The sequence below is a fragment of the Myxine glutinosa genome, chromosome 13 (assembly GCF_964187855.1).
Source record: "Myxine glutinosa chromosome 13, kmMyxGlut1.1, whole genome shotgun sequence".
NCBI classification, from domain to species: domain Eukaryota; kingdom Metazoa; phylum Chordata; class Myxini; order Myxiniformes; family Myxinidae; genus Myxine; species Myxine glutinosa.
The window spans coordinates 103607665-103632026 of NC_136273.1; the positions used below are offsets into that span (position 1 = coordinate 103607665).

The following is a 24362-nucleotide window of genomic DNA, read 5'->3' on the forward strand; positions in this document are numbered from 1 at the left end:
GGCTGTTTATACACACACAAATAATCGGTTGTTTATACACCCACAACTAATCGGCTGTTTATACACACACAACTAATCGGTTGTTTATACACACAACGAATCGGCTGTTTATACACACACAACTAATCGGCTGTTTATACACACACAACTAATCGGCTGTTTATACACACAAATAATCGGCTATTTATACACACAAATAATCGGCTGTTTATACACACAAATAATCGGCTGTTTATACACATAAATAATCAGCTGTTTATACACACACAAATAATCGGTTGTTTATACACACACAAATAATCGGCTGTTTATACACACACAAATAATCGGCTGTTTATATACACACACAAATAATCGGCTGTTTATATACACACAAATAATCGGCTGTTTATACACACAAATAATCGGCTGTTTATACACACACAACTAATCGCCTCTTCATACACACACAACTAATCACCTCTTCATACACACAACTAATCACCTCTTTATGCACACACAACTAATCACCTCTTTATACACACACAACTATTCACCTCTTCATACACACAACTAATCGCCTCTTTATGCACACACAACTAATCACCTCTTTATACACACACAACTAATCACCTCTTTAAACACACAACTAATCGCCCCTTTATGCACACACAACTAATCACTTCTTTATGCACACACAACTAATCGCCTCTTTATGCACACACAACGAATCACCTCTTTATACACACAACTAATCACCTCTTTAAATACACAACTAATCGCCCCTTCATTCAAACAACTAATCGCCTCTTTATGCACACACAACTAATCGCCTCTTTATACACAAAACTAATCGCCTCTTTATACACACAACTCATCGCCTGTTTATACACACACAACTAATCACCTCTTTATACACACAACTAATCACCTCTTTATACACACAACTAATCGCCTCTTTATACACAAAACTAATCGCCTCTTTATACACATGACTCATCGCCTGTTTATACACACACAACTAATCACCTCTTTGTACACACAACTAATCGCCTCTTTAGACACACAACTAATCGCCTCTTTATACACACAACTAATCGCCTCTTTATACACACAACTAATCGCCTCTTTATACACACAACTAATCGCCTCTTTATACACACAACTAATCGCCTCTTTATACACACAACTAATCGCCTCTTTATACACACAACTAATCGCCTCTTTATACACACAACTAATCGCCTCTTTATACACACAACTAATCGCCTCTTTATACACACAACTAATCGCCTCTTTATACACACAACTAATCGCCTCGTTATACACACAACTAATCGCCTCTTTATACACAAAACTAATCACCTCTTTATACACACAACCAATCGCCTGTTTATACACACAACTCATCACCTGTTTATACACACAACTAATCGCCTCTTTATACACACAACTAATCGCCTCTTTATACACACAACTAATCGCCTCTTTATACACACAACTAATCGCCTCTTTATACACACAACTAATCGCCTCTTTATACACACAACTAATCGCCTCTTTATACACACAACTAATCGCCTCTTTATACACACAACTAATCACCTCTTTATACACACAACTAATCGCCTCTTTATACACACAACTAATCGCCTGTTTATACACACAACTAATCGCCTCTTTATACACACAACTAATCACCTCTTTATACACACAACTAATCGCCTCTTTATACACACAACTAATCACCTCTTTATACACACAACTAATCACCTCTTTATACACACAACTAATCGCCTCTTTATACACACAACTAATCGCCTGTTTATACACACAACTCATCGCCTGTTTATACACACAACTAATCGCCTGTTTATACACACAACTAATCGCCTCTTTGTACACAAAACTAATCGCCTCTTTGTACACAAAACTAATCGCCTCTTTATACACACAACTAATCGCCTCTTTGTACACTCAACTCATCGCCTCTTTGTACACAAAACTAATCGCCTCTTTATACACACAACTAATCTCCTCTTTATACACACAACTAATCACCTCTTTATACACACAATTAATCACCTCTTTATACACACAACTAATCGCAACTTTATCCACAAAACTAATCGCCTCTTTATACACACAACTCATCGCCTCTTTATACACACAACTCATCGCCTGTTTATACACACAACTAATTGCCTGTTTATACACACAACTAATCGCCTGTTTATATACACAACTAATCGCCTCTTTGTACACAAAACTAATCGCCTCTTTATACACACAACTAATCGCCTCTTTATACACACAACTCATCGCCTCTTTGTACACAAAACTAATCGCCTCTTTATACACACAACTAATCTCCTCTTTATACACACAACTAATCACCTCTTTATACACACAATTAATCACCTCTTTATACACACAACTAATCGCAACTTTATCCACAAAACTAATCGCCTCTTTATACACACAACTCATCGCCTGTTTATACACACACAACTAATCGCCTCTTTGTACACAAAACTAATCGCCTCTTTGTACACAAAACGAATCGCCTCTTTATACACACAACTCATCGCCTCTTTATACACACAAGTAATCACCTCTTTATACACACACAACTAATCACCTCTTTATACACACAACTAATCGCCTCTTTATACACAAAACTAATCGCCTCTTTATACACACAACTCATCGCCTGTTTATACACACAACTAATCACCTCTTTATACACACAACTCATCACCTCTTTATACACACACAACTAATCGCCTGTTTATCTCCCTTCGTAAATTTATATTGGACGTGCGATTGCTGTGCACGCACAAATATGTTTTTGTCAGAATTCAAGGCTTACAAAGGGCAAGATGGCAAGATTAAATCTCGGCAAGATGGTCACAAAGCGCCTTTCATAAATGTGGTCCATATAGTTATAAAAATTTAAAGACTAACACATGTTAAATTGGCATGATGAAGTGCTTTTATCTAATGTAGAACCAGGACCAGCTGGTTTGTCATGTCCTTTGCGGATTCTGCTTTCAGGAAAATTGTTATTGCTGTCAAATGTACAGTAAAAATGGGTGTTTTCTGTAACGACGAGACCATTGCAGATATTAATGCAGTTGGGTAGAAGGAATCATACATATTGGGTACAAGTACCAGAGCCTCTTGCAGCACATCCTCTCGTCGCTCTTTCTCTTTTAGTAGCTTCTGCAAAAGCTCCGACAGTGCAATCCGCTCACCCACCAGCACGTTCTATAGCAATAAATAAAAAATTAAATTAAATTAATAAAACCAAATAAAAATGAAATCAATCATACAACAATATACTTGTAACTGTGGCTGGGCTAAGCATGTGATTCAGCACATTTTATTAACCATGGCTAATAATGCTGAAAAAGAGAGGATTTTGCTCAATGTTATATAAACCAAGGAAAAAATAAATAGAACATAGATTGTAATCCAATGGGAAAACGAAGAATTTCTGTGACGTTCAATGCTCCTTGTCAGGGAATGGAGTGACATTCAAAGTTTCAGATCTCGCAGTGCACCTGTGCAAGCTCCGCATTTGTTTCCTTCCTTTCCATTTCGAGCTTTGACAACTGCACGAGCTGTCTCTCCACCAGCATGATCTACACGAGAGGAAAGTTTAAATGACCACATGTCACATGTTAAGCTAATTACAAGACATCTCTCCACCAGCATGATCTACACGAGAGGAAAGTTTAAATAACCACATGTCACAATTAGTCACATGTTAAGCTAATTACAAGCCATCTCTCCACCAGCATGATCTACACGAGAGGAAAGTTAAAATGACCACATGTCACATGTTAAGCTAATTACAAGCCATCTCTCCACCAGCATGAATCTACACGAGAGGAAAGTTTAAATGACCACATGTCACATGTTAAGCTAATTACAAGCCGTCTCTCCACCAGCATGATCTACACGAGAGGAAAGTTTAAATGACCACATGTCTCATGTTAAGCTAAGCATGTCAAGGTAATCTAAACTCGGATTTTAACGCTACTTTTTAGGGAGCCGCATACCGTGCATGCTGACGGGTTTAATTAAACCTTATCATTTTTATTCGCCATTGCTTAGATTTTGCTGGGTACCTCACTGTAACACTCAGCCCAAGTAAAGCCAATGGAAATCTGCCACAACAAACCTGGGCAGTGTATAATCAGCAGAGGCCTACAGGCCGGATGTATTAGGCCCACCAGAAAAGCAAGATGGTGGCTGTATTATTTCATCTGGGTGCCATGGTGGGTGAAGTCAAGCAACAAATGAGGGTAGCAACAAATTCACAATGGTCCGGGAGCTGTCCGACCAATGGATGCACATTTCAAAAATCGACCCCAACCAAGAACCACAACAACAAAAGCAACAACAACCATGCGGAGCTCTTGTCGACCTGTGACACGTTGCAGTTAAAAAAGGTATTACCACAGAAAAATCACCATACCTTCAAAAATAAAACAAGAAGTCGTCATGCAGAGCACAATACTTGCAAAATCCACCTCTCCCCCACTCCCAAAAAGGTACCATGGATACATCCAATTGGAAGAAAAGTGACGATTTTTCAGATGAAAATTGATATTAGAAGTTTGACCTTGAGTTGACCTTTGACCTTTTGACCTTAAAAATAGTTGGTTTCAATATTTAGTGACTCAATATGCAAATTCTGTTCAATTCTCAAGTCAATCGGATGGAAAATTGATGATTGTTCAAGTGAAAATTGATGATTTTAGAAGTTTGACCTTAAGTTGTTCTTCTGACCTTAAAAATAGTTGGTTTCCCAATTCAGTGATGCACTATGTACACAATTGCTCTTTAATTTTGAGGTTAATCGGATGAAAATTTGTGATTTTGGAAGTTTGACCTTGAGTTGACTGACCTTTGACCTTTTGAACTCAGAAATAGTTGGTTTCACTATTTGTGACTCAATGTGCAAATGCTGTTCAATTCTCAAGTCAATCGGATGAAAATTGATGGTTTTTTCAGATAAAAATAGATGATTTGGGAAGTTTGACCTTTTGACCTCAAACATAGTTGGTTTTCCAATTTAGTGACCCGATATGCAAATGCTGCTAAATTTTCAAATCAATCGGATGAAAAATAGCAATTTTATAGATGTGACCTCCAGATGACCTTTGACCTAAAATCAATAGGCTTCTCAATTGTGACGACCTCTGAAACTTGGTTAAGTTTCATGACGATCGATTTAGAATTGTGACCGTTAGGCCGGTGACAAACAAACAGACAGAATAACAAACGCAACCGACCAATATACAGTAATACCCCGGCCTACGTCATTAATGGGTGCGTGATGTAACTCGGTTTTTGACATAAACCGGGCGTAATGTCTTAAAAATGCCTTAAAATGAAGACAACCACCGTAATTCGTAAAACTAGAGTAAATAGTCGTCGGGAGTCCCTCCGTTGTTTTCTATCGGTCGGGTCTTCTCCTCGAACGGGGTGACCGGCACGGACGTGTCGACCGTGAGCTGGCTTGTGTGCCGAGTGGCTCCGCGGCCCGCTTCACCACGGCGTGCTTTACCCAACGTGTCCAAACAGTTTGACCGGTGGTCGTGTCGTGTCGTCTGTGACGACCGAACGAGCTCAGGGTTCCGTGAACCTGGCCGCCCCGGGGATCGACGCTCGCCTCCGAGTCGTAGGCGTGCCCCGTCTTTCCTCGAGCGGCCGAAGTTGCTTGCTTCTTTATTTTTGGATGATGTGATATACGCAGAAACGACGACGTACAGGCAGGCATTTGCAAATCCATGCACATGTGCACATGCACAGGTCGATCGGTTCTTTACAAGGATATGCATCAACAACAACTTGCTACTCCCTGCACCACAGATGTCAATTTCCAAACAATTACCTACTCCCTCTACCTAACTTTAAACTACCCTCCCCGGGTATTCGTGAAGGGGTCCATCCTCCCCCATCCACTCCTTCGCACCATGCACTCCACACCACTCAATCCACACTACTCACTCCACACACCATTTATTCCCACACACCAAGTATTCTCTCCATTTATCCACTTGCACCCCATGCAAGTCAATCACTCAACACCATAACACATGTCCTCAATACACCACTCATACACTTTCTCCGGTCATCCCAGACCATTGCCTCATTTCACCAAGTTCAACGATAACCAGATTCTCACACACACAACCATTCTCGACCAATGCCTCATTTCACCAAGTTCATTCCAAAGATCCTCATTCAATTCCTCATTTGCGCCTAAAGCTCATCCTCATACTCACACAAATGATACACCAAGAGCGGCTTCAGCTTGAAGTCGCCGGTGCAATTACCCCCAAGCATTAGCGTTAGCCGCTCCTTTGCGACTTTGTAGCCTGGCATGGTCTTCTCCTCCTTCGAGATAAAGGAGATGATGATGTAGGAGTGACGTAAAGTCACACATAATGACGTTTGCGGAACTGAAATTTACTCTAGAAGAGTGGCGTAAAGTCGGATTTGACATAGGTCGAAATGGCGTAAAACGGGGTATGACTGTACTTGAAAAATCTGATTTTGCAAATAATAAAACAAAACATCTTAAGCGATAAACCTTTTCAAAGTCGAATAAGGATATTTGTTTTCACCCCGATAAGATACATATACACTCGGAGTCCTTTGCCTGTTTGTAAGGTGTTACGGATTCGGCCCTTCTGTGGTTGTGGTTTTCATCCACTTGAAACATTTCTGGTTATGTATTATTATTATTATTATTGGGGTTTGAAGGAAACGGCGATTATGGTTATTGTTGTTTAAGGGAAATGGATATTGTGGTTAAAAGGTTAAAAGCGCTCATGGAAAAGCGAGACAGGAAACGGGATCGAGCACCGGAAGACGACGATAGAGAAGAGGAGGAAGAAGAGGGGAAGAGGAAGAAGTGGAAAGACGCGTTTGTAGAAGCTCCGTACCTAGCGTGGTCGAGCGTACATCGCGAGTGAACTTTGAGTCCTTGGAAGGAATTTTGTGCGATTGGTGTTATCGCTGGAGTAGTGAAAAAGCCTGCGAAGTGATTCCGGAGAATCCTCGCCTAGAGGCTTTGGCTCGAGTAAGAGCCGTCCGCCATTTTGGACCTCGCGCGTCGTTCGCTGAAAAAGGTTGCCACATCAGCTGGTCTCCCCCTCCGGTGGGCTGCCGGGGATGGGTGTGCACTAAAGCGGCGTCTGAAGATTGCCCTGCGGTTCGTTGACTGAACGGTGAATGTGCACATCTGGATCGCGTATTTGGGATTCCCTTTCCACTGCCAGTTTGGTGTTGGATTAGACCACGTGACGGTCCATGCCTTGCCTACACCTCCTTGCTCGCCTCATCGCGTCTTCGCTTCATCGCCTCTTCGCCAGGATCCCCTCTGTGTTATAGAGACATTGAGGAGTGCTCTGTTCCATTCCCTGGGAGTGCCGTGAGTTTGAGTTAGGTTACTAGAGAAGATGGTACCATCTTAAGATATTGATTGTATGGTTGATTGCTAGCATTGTTGTATCGTGATTCCTGTGTACACTTTAATATATTCTTTGGTTGTGGATAACTCTTGGTGTGGTTTCCATATTGATTTCGACACGGAATAACATATTTTTCTGCCGTGGCTCCTCCCGGGGTTCGGAGGTATACCGAGACCAGGAGGTCGGGGAGGAACACGTAACAGAGGAATATAAACTTCAATGCAAAGTCACACTGCCCACCTCCTCACGAAGTTTCGAATGCCACGTGTCCTTTTTCATCTGCAGGGCTTCAAATGCCTTTTTCTGCACCTCTTCCTACATTCATGTACACAATAAGACAATTATTGTTAAGGGATTGCCTTCACAGAAATGGACCTTTCCCTTAAGTGCGTTCTGTAATTTGTGTTCCAATGACTCCGAGAGCAAAATGAGCGGTATCATCACTTTTTCAATACGAGACGGGTCAACGATGCTGGAAATGTCAAGGAGCATCAACAAGAGTTATCTGGCCAACACACAATGGCAAGTGTGGAGAACATGGCAAATCCCCTCAATACAATGTCACAACCTGAAAAACCCAGCCGCTCTCAAGTTATATACTGACTTCAGAAGTAATGAGATTAAGGAGGGAGGAAAGCAATGAGATTAAGGAGGGAGGAAAGCAATGAGATTAAGGAGGGAGGAAAGTAATGAGATTAAGGAGGGAGGAAAGTAATGAGATTAAGGAGGGAGGAAAGTAATGAGATTAAGGAGGGAGGAAAGTAATGAGATTAAGGAGGGAGGAAAGTAATGAGATTAAGGAGGGAGGAAAGCAATGAGATTAAGGAGGGAGGAAAGTAATGAGATTAAGGAGGGAGGAAAGTAATGAGATTAAGGAGGGAGGAAAGTAATGAGATTAAGGAGGGAGGAAAGTAATGAGATTAAGGAGGGAGGCAAGTAATGAGATTAAGGAGGGAGGAAAGTAATGAGATTAAGGAGGGAGGAAAGCAATGAGATTAAGGAGGTAGGAAAGTAATGAGATTAAGGAGGGAGGAAAGTAATGAGATTAAGGAGGGAGGAAAGCAATGAGATTAAGGAGGGAGGAAAGTAATGAGATTAAGGAGGGAGGAAAGCAATGAGATTAAGGAGGGAGGAAAGTAATGAGATTAAGGAGGGAGGAAAGTAATGAGATTAAGGAGGGAGGAAAGTAATGAGATTAAGGAGGGAGGAAAGTAATGAGATTAAGGAGGGAGGAGAGTAATGAGATTAAGGAGGGAGGAAAGTAATGAGATTAAGGAGGGAGGAAAGCAATGAGATTAAGGAGGGAGGAAAGTAATGAGATTAAGGAGGGAGGAAAGTAATGAGATTAAGGAGGGAGGAAAGTAATGAGATTAAGGAGGGAGGAAAGTAATGAGATTAAGGAGGGAGGAAAGTAATGAGATTAAGGAGGGAGGAAAGTAATCAGATTTCTAGTCCAAATAGGCCCCCATTGTCCATGTAACGGATGTACAAAATCGAAAAGCCTTGGAGAAAATGTTGCAGTTCAAAACCAGTGGCATCCGCTACGAAAGGGGTAAAGACGAAGAAAGTGAGACTACAGTTGGATTCCTCATTTTTAGATCTCTAGAAGATTAAATTTATTGCAATAATTTTCTACGTGGTGTGGGAATAGCGTCACTGGATCACAGGCCGGTGGAAGCGCTTTGAAGTGTTGCGATGAAATGCAATCGTGGAAAGGGAGAAAAGAATAACGGGAAAGAGACTCCAAGAAAATATGTTGAAGCGTTTGAGCTATTTCACCTTCTGCAAGATGTCCGCAACGGCTTGGGCCTGAAATTCCAGATGGCTGCTCATTGCAACTTGTAGGCCCGTGTCTTCACTCCGCAAGCTTAAACGAACAAGAAGATTCAATTAAACCCCAAAGTTCAAAAACAATAAACCTCAAACTTGGAGTAAGTAAAATTAAACAATGCAAATACAAAAAGTCATGAACAATACATATTATAGCAAAAACAAGAATCACAATAAGATAGGAAGAAGAAAAAATTTGAAAAGGATAAAGTAAAAAATAGAAAGCTTCAGTGTGGTTTCGGAGGGGTTTCGAGGGGCGGCTCATTGTGCACTTGGCCGGGTATTTTCATACAAAGTAGACCGTGCTGCTCGAAGAGTCTAAATGACTTCCTACATGAGGCTCCCACCTTACTGTTGTAATCAGAAAATCAAGGACATGATCGTACCATGCGATGCTCAGCTCCTACATCAGGGGGGTGCCCTCATTATTAGGGCTAGTGGGAAGGCAGGAGGCCGCAAAAGCCCACGTGCTTCTAAAACTGGCTGTTTTGCCGGACATGACGATATCCTTAGCCATCTTGTTTGTGCCACCAAAACTTGTCTTAAACCTGATTGGTCGCTGGTCCAAAGAGTTAGCGAACACAATTGGAGAGGACCAAAAGGACTCCATTTTATGACATCAGTCGGACCGCTTTCGCTAGAGGCCACGAGAGGCAGTCAGAGACCTGTATTCTATGCAGCCATGTTCTATACATTTTGGTAAAACCTCTGGTTTCATTTGGTGTTGATGTCAATTTGTTGTTGCTTCATGTCCTGGTTAAGGAACTCGTTCACAACAGTACACGAAGGTTTCTTCGTTCATTACTACGTGTCTTGGTGTGGGAGCCTCGGTCTCGGGCCGTGGTGGTTTTAAACAGATTAATTTTTCTGATAAGCATTCACTTGTTGCAAGCTGAATACCCAACACTTTAAGGTGTGAATAAGAGTGAGGAGAGTGAGTGAGATATACGGAAGGGGTCGGGGAGGAATGGAAGAGGGAGGGAGTGAGTGGGCAGGGGGAGGGGAGGAACGAGTGGAGGAGTGGTGTGTGCAGGAGAGCGCACACAGGGTTAGGATAACAGTGTAGGGTAGTAGGTCCAGCATGTCAACCTGGACAGCATTGCTGATTGATCACCAAAGTGTCCCAAATTGATCAAGATGGTACTAGCTCTGCCATGTGGGCAGCGATTCAAAAGCGAGGTCAGGCTAGGTAGTTTGAATGTGGGATCAATGGGGGGCAGTGGGGGGGGGGGGTGTTGGGAGGGGAGGGTTGAGAGGGGTCGATGTGGTGGAGATGATGCAGAGAAGGAGGTTGAAAGTGTTGCGTGTGCAGAGACCAGATGGAAAGTCTGGTTGATTTGTTTGTGAAGTAAATGTCAGCTCTTTCACGAGGCTCGATTCAGTATACAAAAAGAAAAAGAAAAAAAAGAAAAAAAGATGATCTATAAATTGGCTCGTGACAGGAACGAGGATAGCAAGGACATGAATGGGGGCGGGGGGGGGGGGGGGGAATGCTTAAGGATTGAGGTTAAGGCCAGTGACAGAGAGGGGTGCAGTACTAAAGGTGTGAGAAGGATATTTCAAAGAGCTGTTGAAGCGGAAGGAAGCTACGGTGAGCTGTAGCTACCGAGTGAAGTGGAGGGGAAAGTGGAGTTGGTGGAGATCATGGAAGTGGAAGTGCGGATGGCATTGAAGAGGAAGAAAAAGGGAAGAGGGGGAGGCATTGATGAGGTGTGTACAGAGATGATTATTGCAACGTTAGAAGTCGGAGTCAGGTGGACGACGAGGTTGTTGAATGGATGTATGAGAGATGGGTCAATTCCGGAGGAGTGGAGGACAGTGTTAATTGTGCCAATATGGAAGAGGATGGGGGATGTTCAAGATCCAGGGAAGTATGGGGGCATTGCACTCCTTGTCCATGTCATGAAGGTGCTGGAGAGGATTATGTATGGGAAGAATAGGAAGAATGTGAAGAAAGAGATCAGAGAAGAGCAGCAGGGGTTTAGAAAGGGTAGGGGAGCGACAGATGGGATGTTCACGCTGAGACAGCTGGTGGAGAAGACGTTGGAGGCGCAAGGTGAAATGGCATTGGGATTTGTCGATCTGGAGAAGGCCTACAACACTGACCCAAGAGAGATGGTGATGGCGACTCTGAGATGGATGGGAGTTCCGGAAGCAGAAGTTAGGTTTGTGGAGGGGATGTACAAGGGAATGAAGGAAAGAGTTTTGTTGGTCCTGGGATGTCGGAGGAGTTCAATGTGAACATCGATTTGAGACAGGGAAGCGCTCTCAGCCCACTCCTGTTTATCATGGTGATGGAGATGGTAAGCAGGAAGGTAAACATGAAAGATGTTCTGTGGAGGATATTGTATTGGATGATGCGGCTGTTGTGGTGGAGAATAGGTGGGAGCTGCAGGGGGAGAGTAGAAGTACAGGGGGAGTTGAAGGAGGGATTTGAGAAACATGGGCTGAAAATGAGCACGGAGAAGATGGAGGTGATGTGGCTTGGGCAGCAGAGAAAATAAATGAATATCAGGGTTAGAGGGGAAGGAGATCAGACAAGGAAATAGGTTTGAGTATCTGGGTGGAACAGTGACCGGGGATGGTAATTCAGAGGCGGAGATGCGGAGGAGGATTCAGGTGGGTGGGAATGCATGGAGGAGGGTGGAGGGAGTAATGGCTGACAGAAAGATTTCACGGAGATTGGAAGGAAAGGTTCTGATGTCTTGTGTAACGCCGGCCTACCTTTACGGTCTGGAGATGGTGGAACTGACAGAGACACAATTACAGAGGCTAAAGGTTTGCCAGAACTGGGTCAGGAGGATTGCGGGAGTGAAGTGGGTGGATAGAAGGAAGATGGATGTATACACAAAGAATTAAGTTAAGCACCCCTACACAACGAATTAAGGTAAGCACCCCCTAATATATATTCTTTGTGTATATGTATACATTGGCATATATTCTAAGGTATGTGAGATCAAATAATGATTGGTATGACATTAGCAATTATCCATTGATGAAATGCAGATGAGTGCACGCATCTGTGACGTAGGGTTGAGTCAGTGATCCGATCACGTGGGTCCTACACACGTTATTGACGCAAAGATCGCTAGAGGTCTTCTCAGAACAATGACTGTACGTTAGAAAACATAAACGTCATCCACACTGTCCGTGATGGACCTATAGCACCATACTTAAATTGAGGTGAAAATATGCCTAAAATTCCCAAAAAATTTCACCTTAAATTATTCAGAATAAAATATTGAAAACGGCATGATTGTTATGTTTTTATGTGACCATAATATCACTTCTCCAGAAAATATAGCAATATCATGGGTATATTACACTGTTTTGACGACAACAAACTTGTAACGTGCGAGGTTGTAAAAAAACGGGGGGGGTGCTTAACTTAATTCTTTGTGTATACTTAGGAGATTGGTGTGCAGATGAGCTTGACGGGGAGATTGGTGAAACGTCGGCTGAGATGGGCTGGAAACTTGGTGTAGATGGGAGAAGAGGGAATGGCAAAGGGAGCAGATAGGTTGAGGGAGCAAGTTAGGAGGAACAGAAGTAGATCGTGGTTGAGATGGGAGGATTGTGTGAAGAGGGATTTCAGTAAGGTGGGGGTGGTTGGAGATTGGAAGGAGTTAAGGTGGAGGAGAATCGTGGTCAAGGCAGCACAGGAGCTTGGTACCATTGGACCTCACCCCTTATAAAGGGAAGAGGAGGTGAAGAAGTCAATGAATCAAAATGTGAACTGCAGGTGGAGTATGAAATGTCCATGGGGCCTGAAGCGGGTCCCATGGCAGCTGTATAACAGTCCCTTGATTAAAAGTGCGGGATGAGACCTCTGTGGTGGCATGGTTGGTAGTGCTCGATTGTGTTGTGGTGGCATTGTACAGAAGATTTTGTAGTAGGGCCATCTGGAATGACCAGCATGGTGAGTGAATGACCAGCATGGTGAGTTGTGCTTGAATGCCTTCAGTGTTTGCCCCCTTTATCCTTACCTGGGCCTGGGGTGGTAAATCACCACATGAATCCTTCATGCCATTTTCGATGAGCAAAGCAGGAAAAACAGCTGAAATGAACTGCAGGCCTTTATCTGTGGTTTTGGCTTGCGGTAATCCCCAGCAGGTGACTAGTGTGAAAAACTGTACAGTCCTTAACCAGGAGTTCAATTTGCTGATCAATACCAGGCAACCACACCTAGTCCCAAAGGTATCGGTTTCATGATCCAAAGATGTCCTATGTCAAACAACAAGAATAAGGTCGATAATCTCATTCACAGATTGACCTTCCACAGAAAGTACACAGTCGACACGTGCACAGGACCAAAGAAATACTCGTCACAAATGAGTGAATTTGTCTGGATCAATTATAGCATAAAAACTGCAAAAGGAGGGATAGCCTAGGCCTAGAGGTATGCACACTCCCCTCTGAGCTGACTACCTCGAGTTTGAATCTCGGCATGCGTACAAACTACCATCCTGGTATCTTGCAGGCCGGGTGAGGCATCAAAGTGTGCTCCGTCCCTTGGATGGACCACAAACTGGGTGTCGCTAAACTATTGCCAACACCCTGACCAAATTACAAATTCCTGCTCTCACCTACAGGGGGCATTGCATCAGCTGCACAGGTGTGCCCCTAGTAAATGATGTTACCCACAGCCATGTGCTGCACACCAAACAAAAAAGAGGAAGAAGAAAAATGAGGGTAGGACCAAAGAGCAAGCCAGTCACCTTTTGCTGTCTACAGTGTTGCGCAGGTGTTTGGAGAGACACATCTTTGGTTGTTCATGTGAATGAACTCAAGGTTGGAACACAGGTGACCGACCCCTAGTTGGGAATTATTGATCAAGGAGCCTTGGTTGCGACAATGAATCTGATCATTCTAGGTGTTGTCTCGTTGGTTGTGCCTTTAATTGCCACAAAAACATGTAGCAAATCCCCTTATTTTCCACTGTACTTTGAATACAAGATGTCATGATCAAGACCCCATTGGTTGGTCTGAAGTGAATGGTTGAAGCAAGGAAGTAACAAACCTTTAAATATAAGTCTGCAGACATCCTGAACTCGCCTCATAACTCGGTTTTTAACATGATCTTGGAATGTTTCTTTCTAAGGGCACATGTGAGACATTAAATAAAGCCGCCGTTGTCATACCCCTGCATGGCACGAGACACCATGGCCACCTGGCTATGTTCATAGGCTTGTCGGAGCAGTTCATTGGATGAGCTTTCATGCAACATTTTCCGCATAGCTTCTGTGGAGCAAACGGGAAAAAACACCCTCTCTTAAAAATTCCATTCAACAAAGAATCTCTCAACAACAAATTTCTCAACAACTCTATTTTTAGGTAGTAGGATGTAGACAGCAACCGCCCAGGGTGTTACTACCTGACCGACTTAGGAGAGTTAAAGTGGTGCCCGGAACCATCTTACACTCTCCGTCAGGATTGCTGGTCTTACTTGCTGTCGCAATCAAGCTATAGATACCGGCCTAGCTTCATTCTCTCTTTCTCGCAAACAAACATCATACACTTTTCGTCATACATGCTTCTTCTCTTATATTTAAGGCCTGGCCTTGGTGAGGGCTACATAGTCCGTGCCTGCAGCCTCCAACATAAAAATAATAATAAAATACTATTGATACTAAAAGAGAAGCCGTGTGTGTGTGTGTGTGTGTGTGTGTGTGTGTGTGTGTGTGTGTGTGCGTGTGTGTGTGTGTGCGTGTGTGTGTGTGTCGCCATTTTTCTCAGAGATGACTGAACAGATCTTCGTCAAACTTTCAGGGGTTTGTCAGTGAATGTTCGGGAGTGTTGTAGACAAATTATTATTATTATTTTGAAATATTTGAAAAAAAGGTCAATCGCGGGTTGGTAATTATCTAATTCACACAGTGCAATACGTGCAGGCTGCTCGTCGGAGTGACCTCACAGGATTATTTTAACACCAATTTACATTGTTTCCACGTTTAGTGAGAAGTAAGGGTCTGTGCGGATACAAGTGGAGAGCATTGCAAAGGACTTGTTGGGAGATGACTTGTTGGAAGGGACTAGCACGGGAACACTTGATTGCAAAGGACTAGCGCGGGAACACTTGATTGAGAAGGACTCGCAAGTGGAGAGTGTTAAAGGACTTGTTGAAAAGGACTTGTTGGGAGAGGACTTGATGCGAGGACTAGCACGGGAACACTTGATTGAGGAGGACTGGAAGGGTTTTTGCTTAAGGACTAGCGTGGGAACACTTGATTGAGAAGGACTGGCAGAGGATAAGCGCAGTGGCGAAAGGACTTGCAGAGGATACGCGCATTGTTTGAGGACTTGCGCAGAGAGAGAGAAGAAGAGGCGTTGAACCGTACAAAGTACGCGGCGCAGCCAGACGCACCGGTAACACATATTGCGCTTTTCAGCCACGCGAGTAAGCGCGGCCATAGCCACAAGTGAATAACCGCCAACAGCACCAAAGTCCGCTCCCTACCAATTCGCCCCGTGATAACCCGCTCCATTCAGACGACACGCGGCAAGCTCCTGCTTTCACCGACTTCCATCTCCAAAGGACGTGCCGGGGACCGGAGAGAACTGCACGAGAGCCATCCCTGGATGCACTGAACACCGTCCTGCCATCTGCAATCCCCGTGTGAGTGTGTGTGTGAGACGGGCCTGTGTCCTTGGGATTAAGAATAACACTGTATAAGCTGCTCTGTGTCTCTGTATCCTGTACTGTAAATACGTGCAATATTAATTAAACCATATGTTCTTCCTTTCCTTTCCAATTCGATCGCCTTTGTGATTTCTCCATTGACTAAGCGTGGTACGAATAAGAACCGCTTGAATCGGGGTCTAGTAATTAATAATAGCGCGAATCACGTGTACGCAACCGCTCGGCGTATCACCAACACACGTGGTTCGTGCGGGGCTTATTTCCTCGCTTCCAGGGCAGCGCGAGTACTTAGGTAACAGCGAATTTGGTCCTGAAACCCTACTTCGCGCTGTCCGGGAGGGACATAATAGGTCCCGGGTCGCGCCAGGTCAGTCAAAGACAAGGGGACTAATCCCCCCTTGGTAAGGGGAGAAGGCCGGCGGCAGATCCGCAACAATATATATGTGGATATAGTGTGTATATATATATATAGTGCCTGCATAGTAACTGTTTACACTTCATGCTTACATTTTATTGCTTACACTCAATGTCCTTTTGCACTGTATCTTGGGAGCTTGCAAGCTCACTTTTCGTTGTACCTTGTATTTGTGCACTGTACAATGACAATAAAGTTGAATTGAATTAAGGGGTGAAAATATCACTTCCGTCCACCTTAGGTGTACAAAGGAGGTGGTGATATCTATTTTATCGTCCCTGGTCGAATAGTTTAAGAGAAAATCGTCAGAAAGAGACAGACTAATAGAATAAGTACGATTAGTCTCGATAGTCTATGTGCCGAGACTTCCTGCATGTGGCTATGCCTGGAAAATGACCAAGTGAGCCGCCTGCCACAAGATACCTTTAGATCAGCTCACGTAGCTCGGCGATTCAAACAAGCAGCGTCAAAGCCAACAATAACAACACTCCTGTACACCATGTGCAATTTTCAACTTGTAAATTAACATCACCACCAACAATAACTCATGATGTTGAATGTTTCAGCCTCCACACATCAAAAGAGAAATTCAGATGAACATGAGTAACCGATTTGTGGACACTCAAGGTTAATATTGTTACGGACGCGGTTAAAGATGTTATTTTGACCGAGCGGTGGTATTACCGCGACCGAACAGTGCTTCCTTGATTAATACCCGATTTGCCCCAAACTTTGGCCGGATCGTGCCACCGCTATTCAATCGGGAAAACTCTAAAGCGACCGAATACAAAGAGGAAAAGGAATAAGACGAGAAGACGTACAGAAGAGTAATTGGATTTATTATTTACACATATAAGTAGGAAGAAAGCAGTCACGTTTATTTACAGACGAGATTAGATACACAGTGCATACACAGTGCATACACAGTGCAACACTCTCTGCAGACCTGGACAAAATCACAGACTGGTCAAACAAGTGGAACATGTCTTTCAATCCTGACAAATCTCACACTCTTACAATGTCTCTCCGAAAGGACCGACTGGACAACCCTCCCATCTACCTTCTCAACAATCCTCTCCAAGAAGTTCTGTCGCTCAAGCTTTTGGGTCTCACTATCTGCCATGATCTTTCTTAGGAAAACCACATTTCCAAGCTGGCCTCCAAAGCCAGTCGCCGACTGGGCATCCTCCGTCGTGCGAAGTCCTTCCTTGGCACACCTGAGCTCCTCACCACATACAAGGCTTTCATCCGCAGCTCAATGGAATACTGTTCCCCCCTCTGGGCTGGTGCTCCTGCCTCACACCTTGCTCGGCTTCACGCTGTTGAGGCCAAAGCTTTCAGAATCATTGGAATCTCCTGCGATGTAGTCAACACCGAGGGCCTTTCACTCACTCACCGCAGGCAGGTTGGTGGTCTTTCTGTCTTCTACCGACTCCTCTCCGGCCTTGCTCCCCCAGCTCTCTCTGTGCTCTGTCCCCCCAATATTCCTTCAGGTCGCACAAGATCTGCCTGCAACCCTCTTATGGTTAAACTGCCAAAGTCTAGGCTCTCTGCTCACCTTCACTCTTTCATTCCCCTTTTCTCCCGCCTCTGGAACAAACTCCCCCACTCCCTTCAATCCCACTCCTCCCTCCAGGTCTTTAAAACAGCTGTTCACCACCATCTCTTATCTTCCCCCATCAAAAACCTTGATCTTTTCTACCCCCGGTAATTCACCCCAGAGTCCTTGCAGTGTTCATATGTTTTATTCCTCTCCCACCTCCCCCCAAGTCCTCCCGATGTCCCTGCTCTCAAATGTTGTGTTTGTGTCCTTCCCCCTCTTCCCCCTCTCTTTTGTGTCCTTCCCCCTCTCTCCCCATCTTGTCTGCCGCTCCCCTTGTTTTTTGTGTTTTGTGTGTCGGTTTTGTGTGTCGGTTTGTCTTTTTGTGTGATTAATGTTAGCTCTTTCACGAGCCTCGATCTTGTATACAAAAAAAAAAAAAAAAAAACAAACAAAAAAAACGCTAGCTTACCTACAGTCTTAATTAACCCAGGGACAGAACAAACAAGGACAGACTCACGCGGGGAATGATGATAGGACTGGCGGGAGATGGATGTTGGCGGGATAGGGAGGTCCAACTGGTCCTGCAGCCGATCGACTCATTGGCAGCCGCCGCTCCTTCGCGGCCCTGCTCCAAACTGCCGTCCAGGCCTCACGCTGCTGTGGCTGCAGTTTCGGTGGCTCCAGCTGCAGTAAAATGCAGTTGCGGTGGCTCGAGCTGCAGTAAGTGCAGTTTCTGTGGCTCGATCTGCAGCGCAACTCTGGACTTCTCTCGGACTCAACTCCTTGGACTCCCTCTCGTCTCTCTGTAAAAGCTCATCTCTCTTTGGAAACGCCCTGCCTGCGGGTTATATAGGCCCCGCCCCTCAACCTTCGCGAACCTCCTCGATGTTTCTCTCCACACCCTCTCCAAGTCCAACCCCTGGCTCATGGTTGGTCGAGTGGGGCTGGCTCACTCCTCCCCTCTATGACGAGGTGGAGACACGCCTTTCTTCTCCGACCCTGCCTCGTGGTCAATGGCGGCAATTGGAGGGGAGGTTATGCGAATGGCAATTGACGAAAAGGGGGAATGGAAGTTTTGTTGGGAATGGGAATGAAGGGAATCTATCTCTTTCACTGGTGCAATGGAGTATTTCAATTAATGGGAGACACAGCCTTACCCTAAAACACATAATAAGATATAACTATTGAACAGGGGTATTCTATGATTAGCTGTGGTGTGGATGCTTTATGGACTAATTATGGGACGCCCTTTGACCTTTACACAGCTCCGGAGGCAGGAGGCGCAGACTAAACAACAATAATAATACACACAATCAAAAAAAATACAGTCCTCATATCCGCAACAATATATTCAGTTTGACGCATCATAACCAAGCCTACGTTCAATAAACTCACGTGCAACATCCTGCCTCCTCAAACGCTCCACTTCTTCCTGACTGATGGATACCAATCGTTCTTCTTCCCATCTAGACACCACCACACCATACAAAATAACACACCATCCTGAGAGAAGCTTTTCCTTTTCCTTCACAAACATGCCATACCACAAACATTACCTGAGCTTCAGTCAACTTTCGAAATACCAACTGTGTATCTATTTTTGCTCCTTTGAGGAAAAAGCAGGTTTAATTATATATCAATGAATTCTCCAATTTGATTGCCGATCCGCAAGGATGCGATCCACTTCTCTGGACAGTCACGAGAAGGGGTCTAGTCCCTCTCAATCTCCGTAGCCTCAATCTCTGCCAAAACCTTACGTGGAAGGATCATATGACCAAACTAGCATAAAGGTCAGTTGCCATCTTGGTATTCTCCATAGAGCTAACCCTAACCACTTGAGAAGGTCGAAAAATAAGGTCTTCTGCATCACTGTTATCTCAAAGCAGAATGCAGATTCCCAAGGACTGTCACTCACCACAATAAGTAAGTTGCTATATCTATTTTATACAATTACAAGTTGTATATATGGCCTTGCTCCTCCTGCCTTCTCCTGCCTCTGCCCTCCCCAAGACACCCAAGGTCACACCCATTTTTCTAGAAACCCTCACCTGTTCTGCTCAACCTCCCAAAATCCAGACTGGTTGCCCACTTGCATTCATTAGTGTGCATATTCTCCAGTTTGTGGAATAGACTCACTGTGTACATTGTCTCGTCATCCTCACTTCAGTCTTTCAAATGCGCTGCCAATTACTGCATGCACTGACCCACCGATACATATCCATGTTCTCTGCTACACACGCTCATCCTTTCACATTCTGTTCTTCTTCAGGCCATTGGTATTTGTTTTTGTCTTTTTCCTCCTTGAGTGTGTCCATCCCCACAGTATGTTTTGGTAGTTTTGAACCTGCGGGTGTTTGTCATCCATTTCCTCCATGAGCCTAGACCCTGGTACAAAAATAAATTAGGCAAAATATATATATTTTTTGTTCATTGAAAGTAAACAAGGAAAAAACAAAACCACTGTCAAGCGTCTATGTATAACAATAAACATATAACACCTTTGACATAAAAATACAAAGAGCATGAATAAGTGACAACAAGTAAATAGCAAGCAAAATCAAGTCTCAGCAAAGATCGCTCTTACTATTGATGTATTCTTCGAACAATAAAATCAGCGGATTTCACAGTATAAAATTTGGCCAGTGGGGCACAACTAAGCCAATAAAAATCAAGGTAGGGATCAGGCTGGCAATAACACTCAATGTGCTACAAACCTCTTCATGCTGTTACGGATTCGTCACCTCCGTTGTTGTGGTTTTCATCCACTGTAAACATTTTTGATTCCATGTACTATTATTGTTGTCGTTTGAGGGAAATAAATATTGCTATTTTCAAAAGGTAAAATGGTAATGTTTTAAATGAAACCGGAACCGGACGACGAAGAAGAAGAGGAAGAGGAGAAGAAGAAGGCGGAGCGAGTGAGTCGGAGAAGAAGCATAGTTGCTTTACGGTCTGGAGTGAACGTTGGCGAGCAAGAGTCACGAGTGAACTTTGGGTTTCCCAGGAAAGGGATTCCTGCGACAGAGTTGTTATCGCTGTGACAGATCAACCTGCGTGCCAGGTTTTGCGGTCGATTCCGAAGAGAATCGTTGGACTGCCGTTACGCCTCAAGAACGGGCCGTCGGCCATTATGACCCGCGCGCTTTGCGCATCGCGCAAGGTCTTTGCTTCGCTTCAACCGTTTTCACCGCATTTAGACGTTTATCTGGTGTGGGTGTGTGTAACGTGGATATTGAAGGTAAATCGGCGGTTCGCCGATTTGGAGCCGTGAAACGTCCATACCCGAGGGTGTGATTTCCCAGTCGCCTGGAGGGCGCCTTTGGATTTTCCAGTCGCCTTGAGGGCGCCTTTGTGCAGCTTTGGCCGCGTGACTGTAACGGTCAACCCAATGGGATTCTGTTCTCGATTGGACATCGTTCTGACGATCGCTGGAGCGGATCGACTTTGGCTTGAAGCCGGGATCGACTTTGGCTTGAAGCCGGAATAAACTTTGGCTTGAAGCCGGGAATAGAGACATTGGGAATCTTCTTCTTTTCGCTCACTTGGAGCACAGTGAGTTATTTTGTACGAACCTGATGGTACCATCATAGGATATATATTAATTGTACTTTTGATTAATATTATTGTTGTACTGTTATTCTTGTGTGATCTTAATACAATATTTGTTTGTTGGTAACAATTGGTGTGGCTTCACCATTGATCTTTGACATACAGAATAACACATTTTTCTGCCGTGACTCCTCTCAGGGCTCGGAGGTACACCGTGACCAGGGGGTTGGGGAGGAGCACATAACAATGCAGTTTGTCGGGCTGACGGTGACCGTGCTGACGGTGACCGTGCTGACGGTGATCGTGCTGACGGTGATCGTGCTGACGGTGATCGTGCAGACGGTGATCGTGCAGACGGTGATCGTGCAGACGGTGATCGTGCAGACGGTGATCGTGCAGACGGTGATCGTGCAGATGGTGATCGTGCAGACGGTGATCGTGCAGACGGTGATCGTGCAGACGGTGATCGTGCAGACGGTGATCGTGCTGACGGTGACCGTGCTAACGGTGACCGTGCTAACGGTGAACAGGCCAACGGTGATCGTGCTAACGGTGACCGTGCTAACGGTGATCGTGCTAACGGTGACCGTGCTAACGGTGATCGTGCTAACGGTGATCGTGCTAACGGTGATCGTGCTAACGGTGACCGTGCTAACAAAGCATTAGGATGATTGTTTGGTTTTCGGAGTGTCTGTTTTGAGGTGTTTCACTGTTTATGAGATGAAGAACATTTTCATCAGTTAAAAGTCAATTTGATTGGGCATATAAATGACACATTGTCTCACGTCCCCCCTAAAGTGTCCCATGTAGGGGCGTGTGGGAACAAGTTTGTCTGTTTTCCCTCGCTCCAACATGTGCTCCCATGATAGCCAAAGCCACAATCCATGCTCTGAATAGTGCAAGAACATGTAACAAGATCAATTGTAAAAGTCAGGTTAGCTCATTAAGATTAGTTCATCATTGCACACAGGCTTGAGCCATTTTTACCTCTGCCCCCAAAGGCAGATTGGGGTTATGTTCCCTCACTTCCCATGTTTGTCTGTGAGTGGATAGCTTGGGTGTGTGATAGGGACGAATTTATTCCATTTTGGAAAAGATCCAGATACCACAGATTTTAATGTGATTCTTCAGCATTGACAGATGGGGCTAAAAACGATTTTTTGTATATAGTCGAGGCTCATGGAAGAGGTAGTACAGTGAATGGATTAGGACGTAACACGTATTAGGACGTAACAACAAAATAGGACATAACAAACAAAAAAACAGGACGCCAAATATGCATGCATGGGGGTGGACAAGTTGGATACAGAAGGAAACTTCAAGGACAGAAAACTGGAAAATTGGATGGAGGGATCAGGGTGGGGTTAAAGAGGGTAGAAAATAACGTTATTTGGGATTGGGGACGATCTGAGAGGTTGTGAACAGCTGTCTTGCAGACCTGGAGGGAAGAATGAGATTGAAGAAAATGTGGAAGTTGATTCCACAGCCGGAGAAAAGAGGAACGAATGAGTGGAAGTGAGCAGTGATCCTGGATTTAGGTAGTTTCACCAGAAGGGGGTTGATGGTGGACAGTGTGTGCCCTGTAGAAATCTGGGAGGGGTGGAGGAAGGCAAAGCACAGAGAGAGCAGAGGGTGCAAGACAAGAAAGGAGGCGGTAGAAGACAAAGAGATCATCGACCTGTCTGCGATGGCGTAGTGATAGACCCATAGACTCAGCTTCATTTCGGGACATTCCAATGATCTTGACGGCAGGTGTTTCCATGGCGTCAGGCTGAGCAACATGTGAGGCAGGGGAGCCAGCCCAGAGAGGAAAGCAGTACTCCATCAAGCTGTGGGTGAAGGCCTTGAAGGTGGACAGGAGTTCAGGTATACTGAGGAAGAACTTTGTATGATGGATAAATCAGTCGGCGGCTGCCTTTGGAGGCCAACGTCGGAATGTCGTTTCCCCCAAGAAAGATCATAGCTGATTGTGAGGCCCCTGAGTTTGAATTACTGAACTTCTTCAAGAGGATTACGTAGATAGGAGGGCTTGCCAGACGGTCCTTTCGGAGAGAGATTGTAAAAGTGTGAGATGTCAGGACTTAAAGACATATTCCAAGTGTTTGACCAGATTGTACGTTTTTTCCAAGGTCTGCAGATAGCGAAGAGGCTGCTGCCCATCTACCTGAGGGAAGAGGCTGCTGCCCATCTACCTGAGGGATGTCATGGTGGAGGTTAGAGTCATCAGGAAATAGATAAGGAGAATTTTCTAGTCAGAGAGATCATAGATGAAGATCAGGAATAGGATATATAACTTGGTATCTCAAAAAGTTCTGGATGGATTTGGAGAAACCTTGGCGGATGAGTTAGTTGGGTGAGGAGGACACGCCGATTCGATTTTGTTTCATGTGCAGGTGTAGATTCGGCCTCTAAGTGCGATACAAAATGTAAACCGTTCACCCTGGCAGACGTCTGCACTCTAACGTGTGCAGTTCTACATTTCACCAATAGCAATTTGAAAATCAGTATTATCCAATAAAACAAGCCTTAAATGAGGGATTGGGATTTTAAAAAACCAAAGCGAAACAATTCAGATGCCAGAAATCTCACTGACAATTAATTAAGACCATTTGGCACAAATCATTGACTGTTTCGCTACCTGCAGCTATCCCGTCAGTGGCGATCCTATCCATCCTCTTGGCCCAGGTACACTGTATCCAGTGGAGAGGTTGTTATGGTCAAATGGCTTATTCGACGCAGAAAGCCAACCGAACCGAGGGCAAATTGAATAGTTCATTCCGTATTGCTCATTACGAGGGCTTGCGCATCCTTTAGCGAGCCAGAAAACATCATCTTGCAGATCTCAGGGCCGAGTTGGTAGATCACCTCCCTCACCTCAACAGGCATCACTACAGTCTCAGCTAAAGATAACAC

The 24362-nt window shown here is 44.4% G+C and overlaps 1 protein-coding gene across 3 annotated transcripts in view; it reads right to left on the minus strand.

Moving 5' to 3' along the window:
* LRSAM1 (leucine rich repeat and sterile alpha motif containing 1) overlaps positions 1-24362 on the minus strand; it is a 173616-nt gene that overhangs the window by 13208 nt on the left and 136046 nt on the right. For all 3 annotated transcript variants that reach the window (XM_068134880.2, XM_068134883.2, XM_068134881.2), the window contains 6 exons: positions 19296-19366; positions 14444-14543; positions 9252-9339; positions 7713-7787; positions 3546-3626; positions 3154-3249 (listed from right to left, as the gene is read on the minus strand). In XM_068134880.2, the coding sequence (XP_067990981.2) occupies positions 3154-3249; positions 3546-3626; positions 7713-7787; positions 9252-9339; positions 14444-14543; positions 19296-19366 (511 nt within the window). The remainder of the gene's footprint in view (positions 1-3153; positions 3250-3545; positions 3627-7712; positions 7788-9251; positions 9340-14443; positions 14544-19295; positions 19367-24362) is intronic.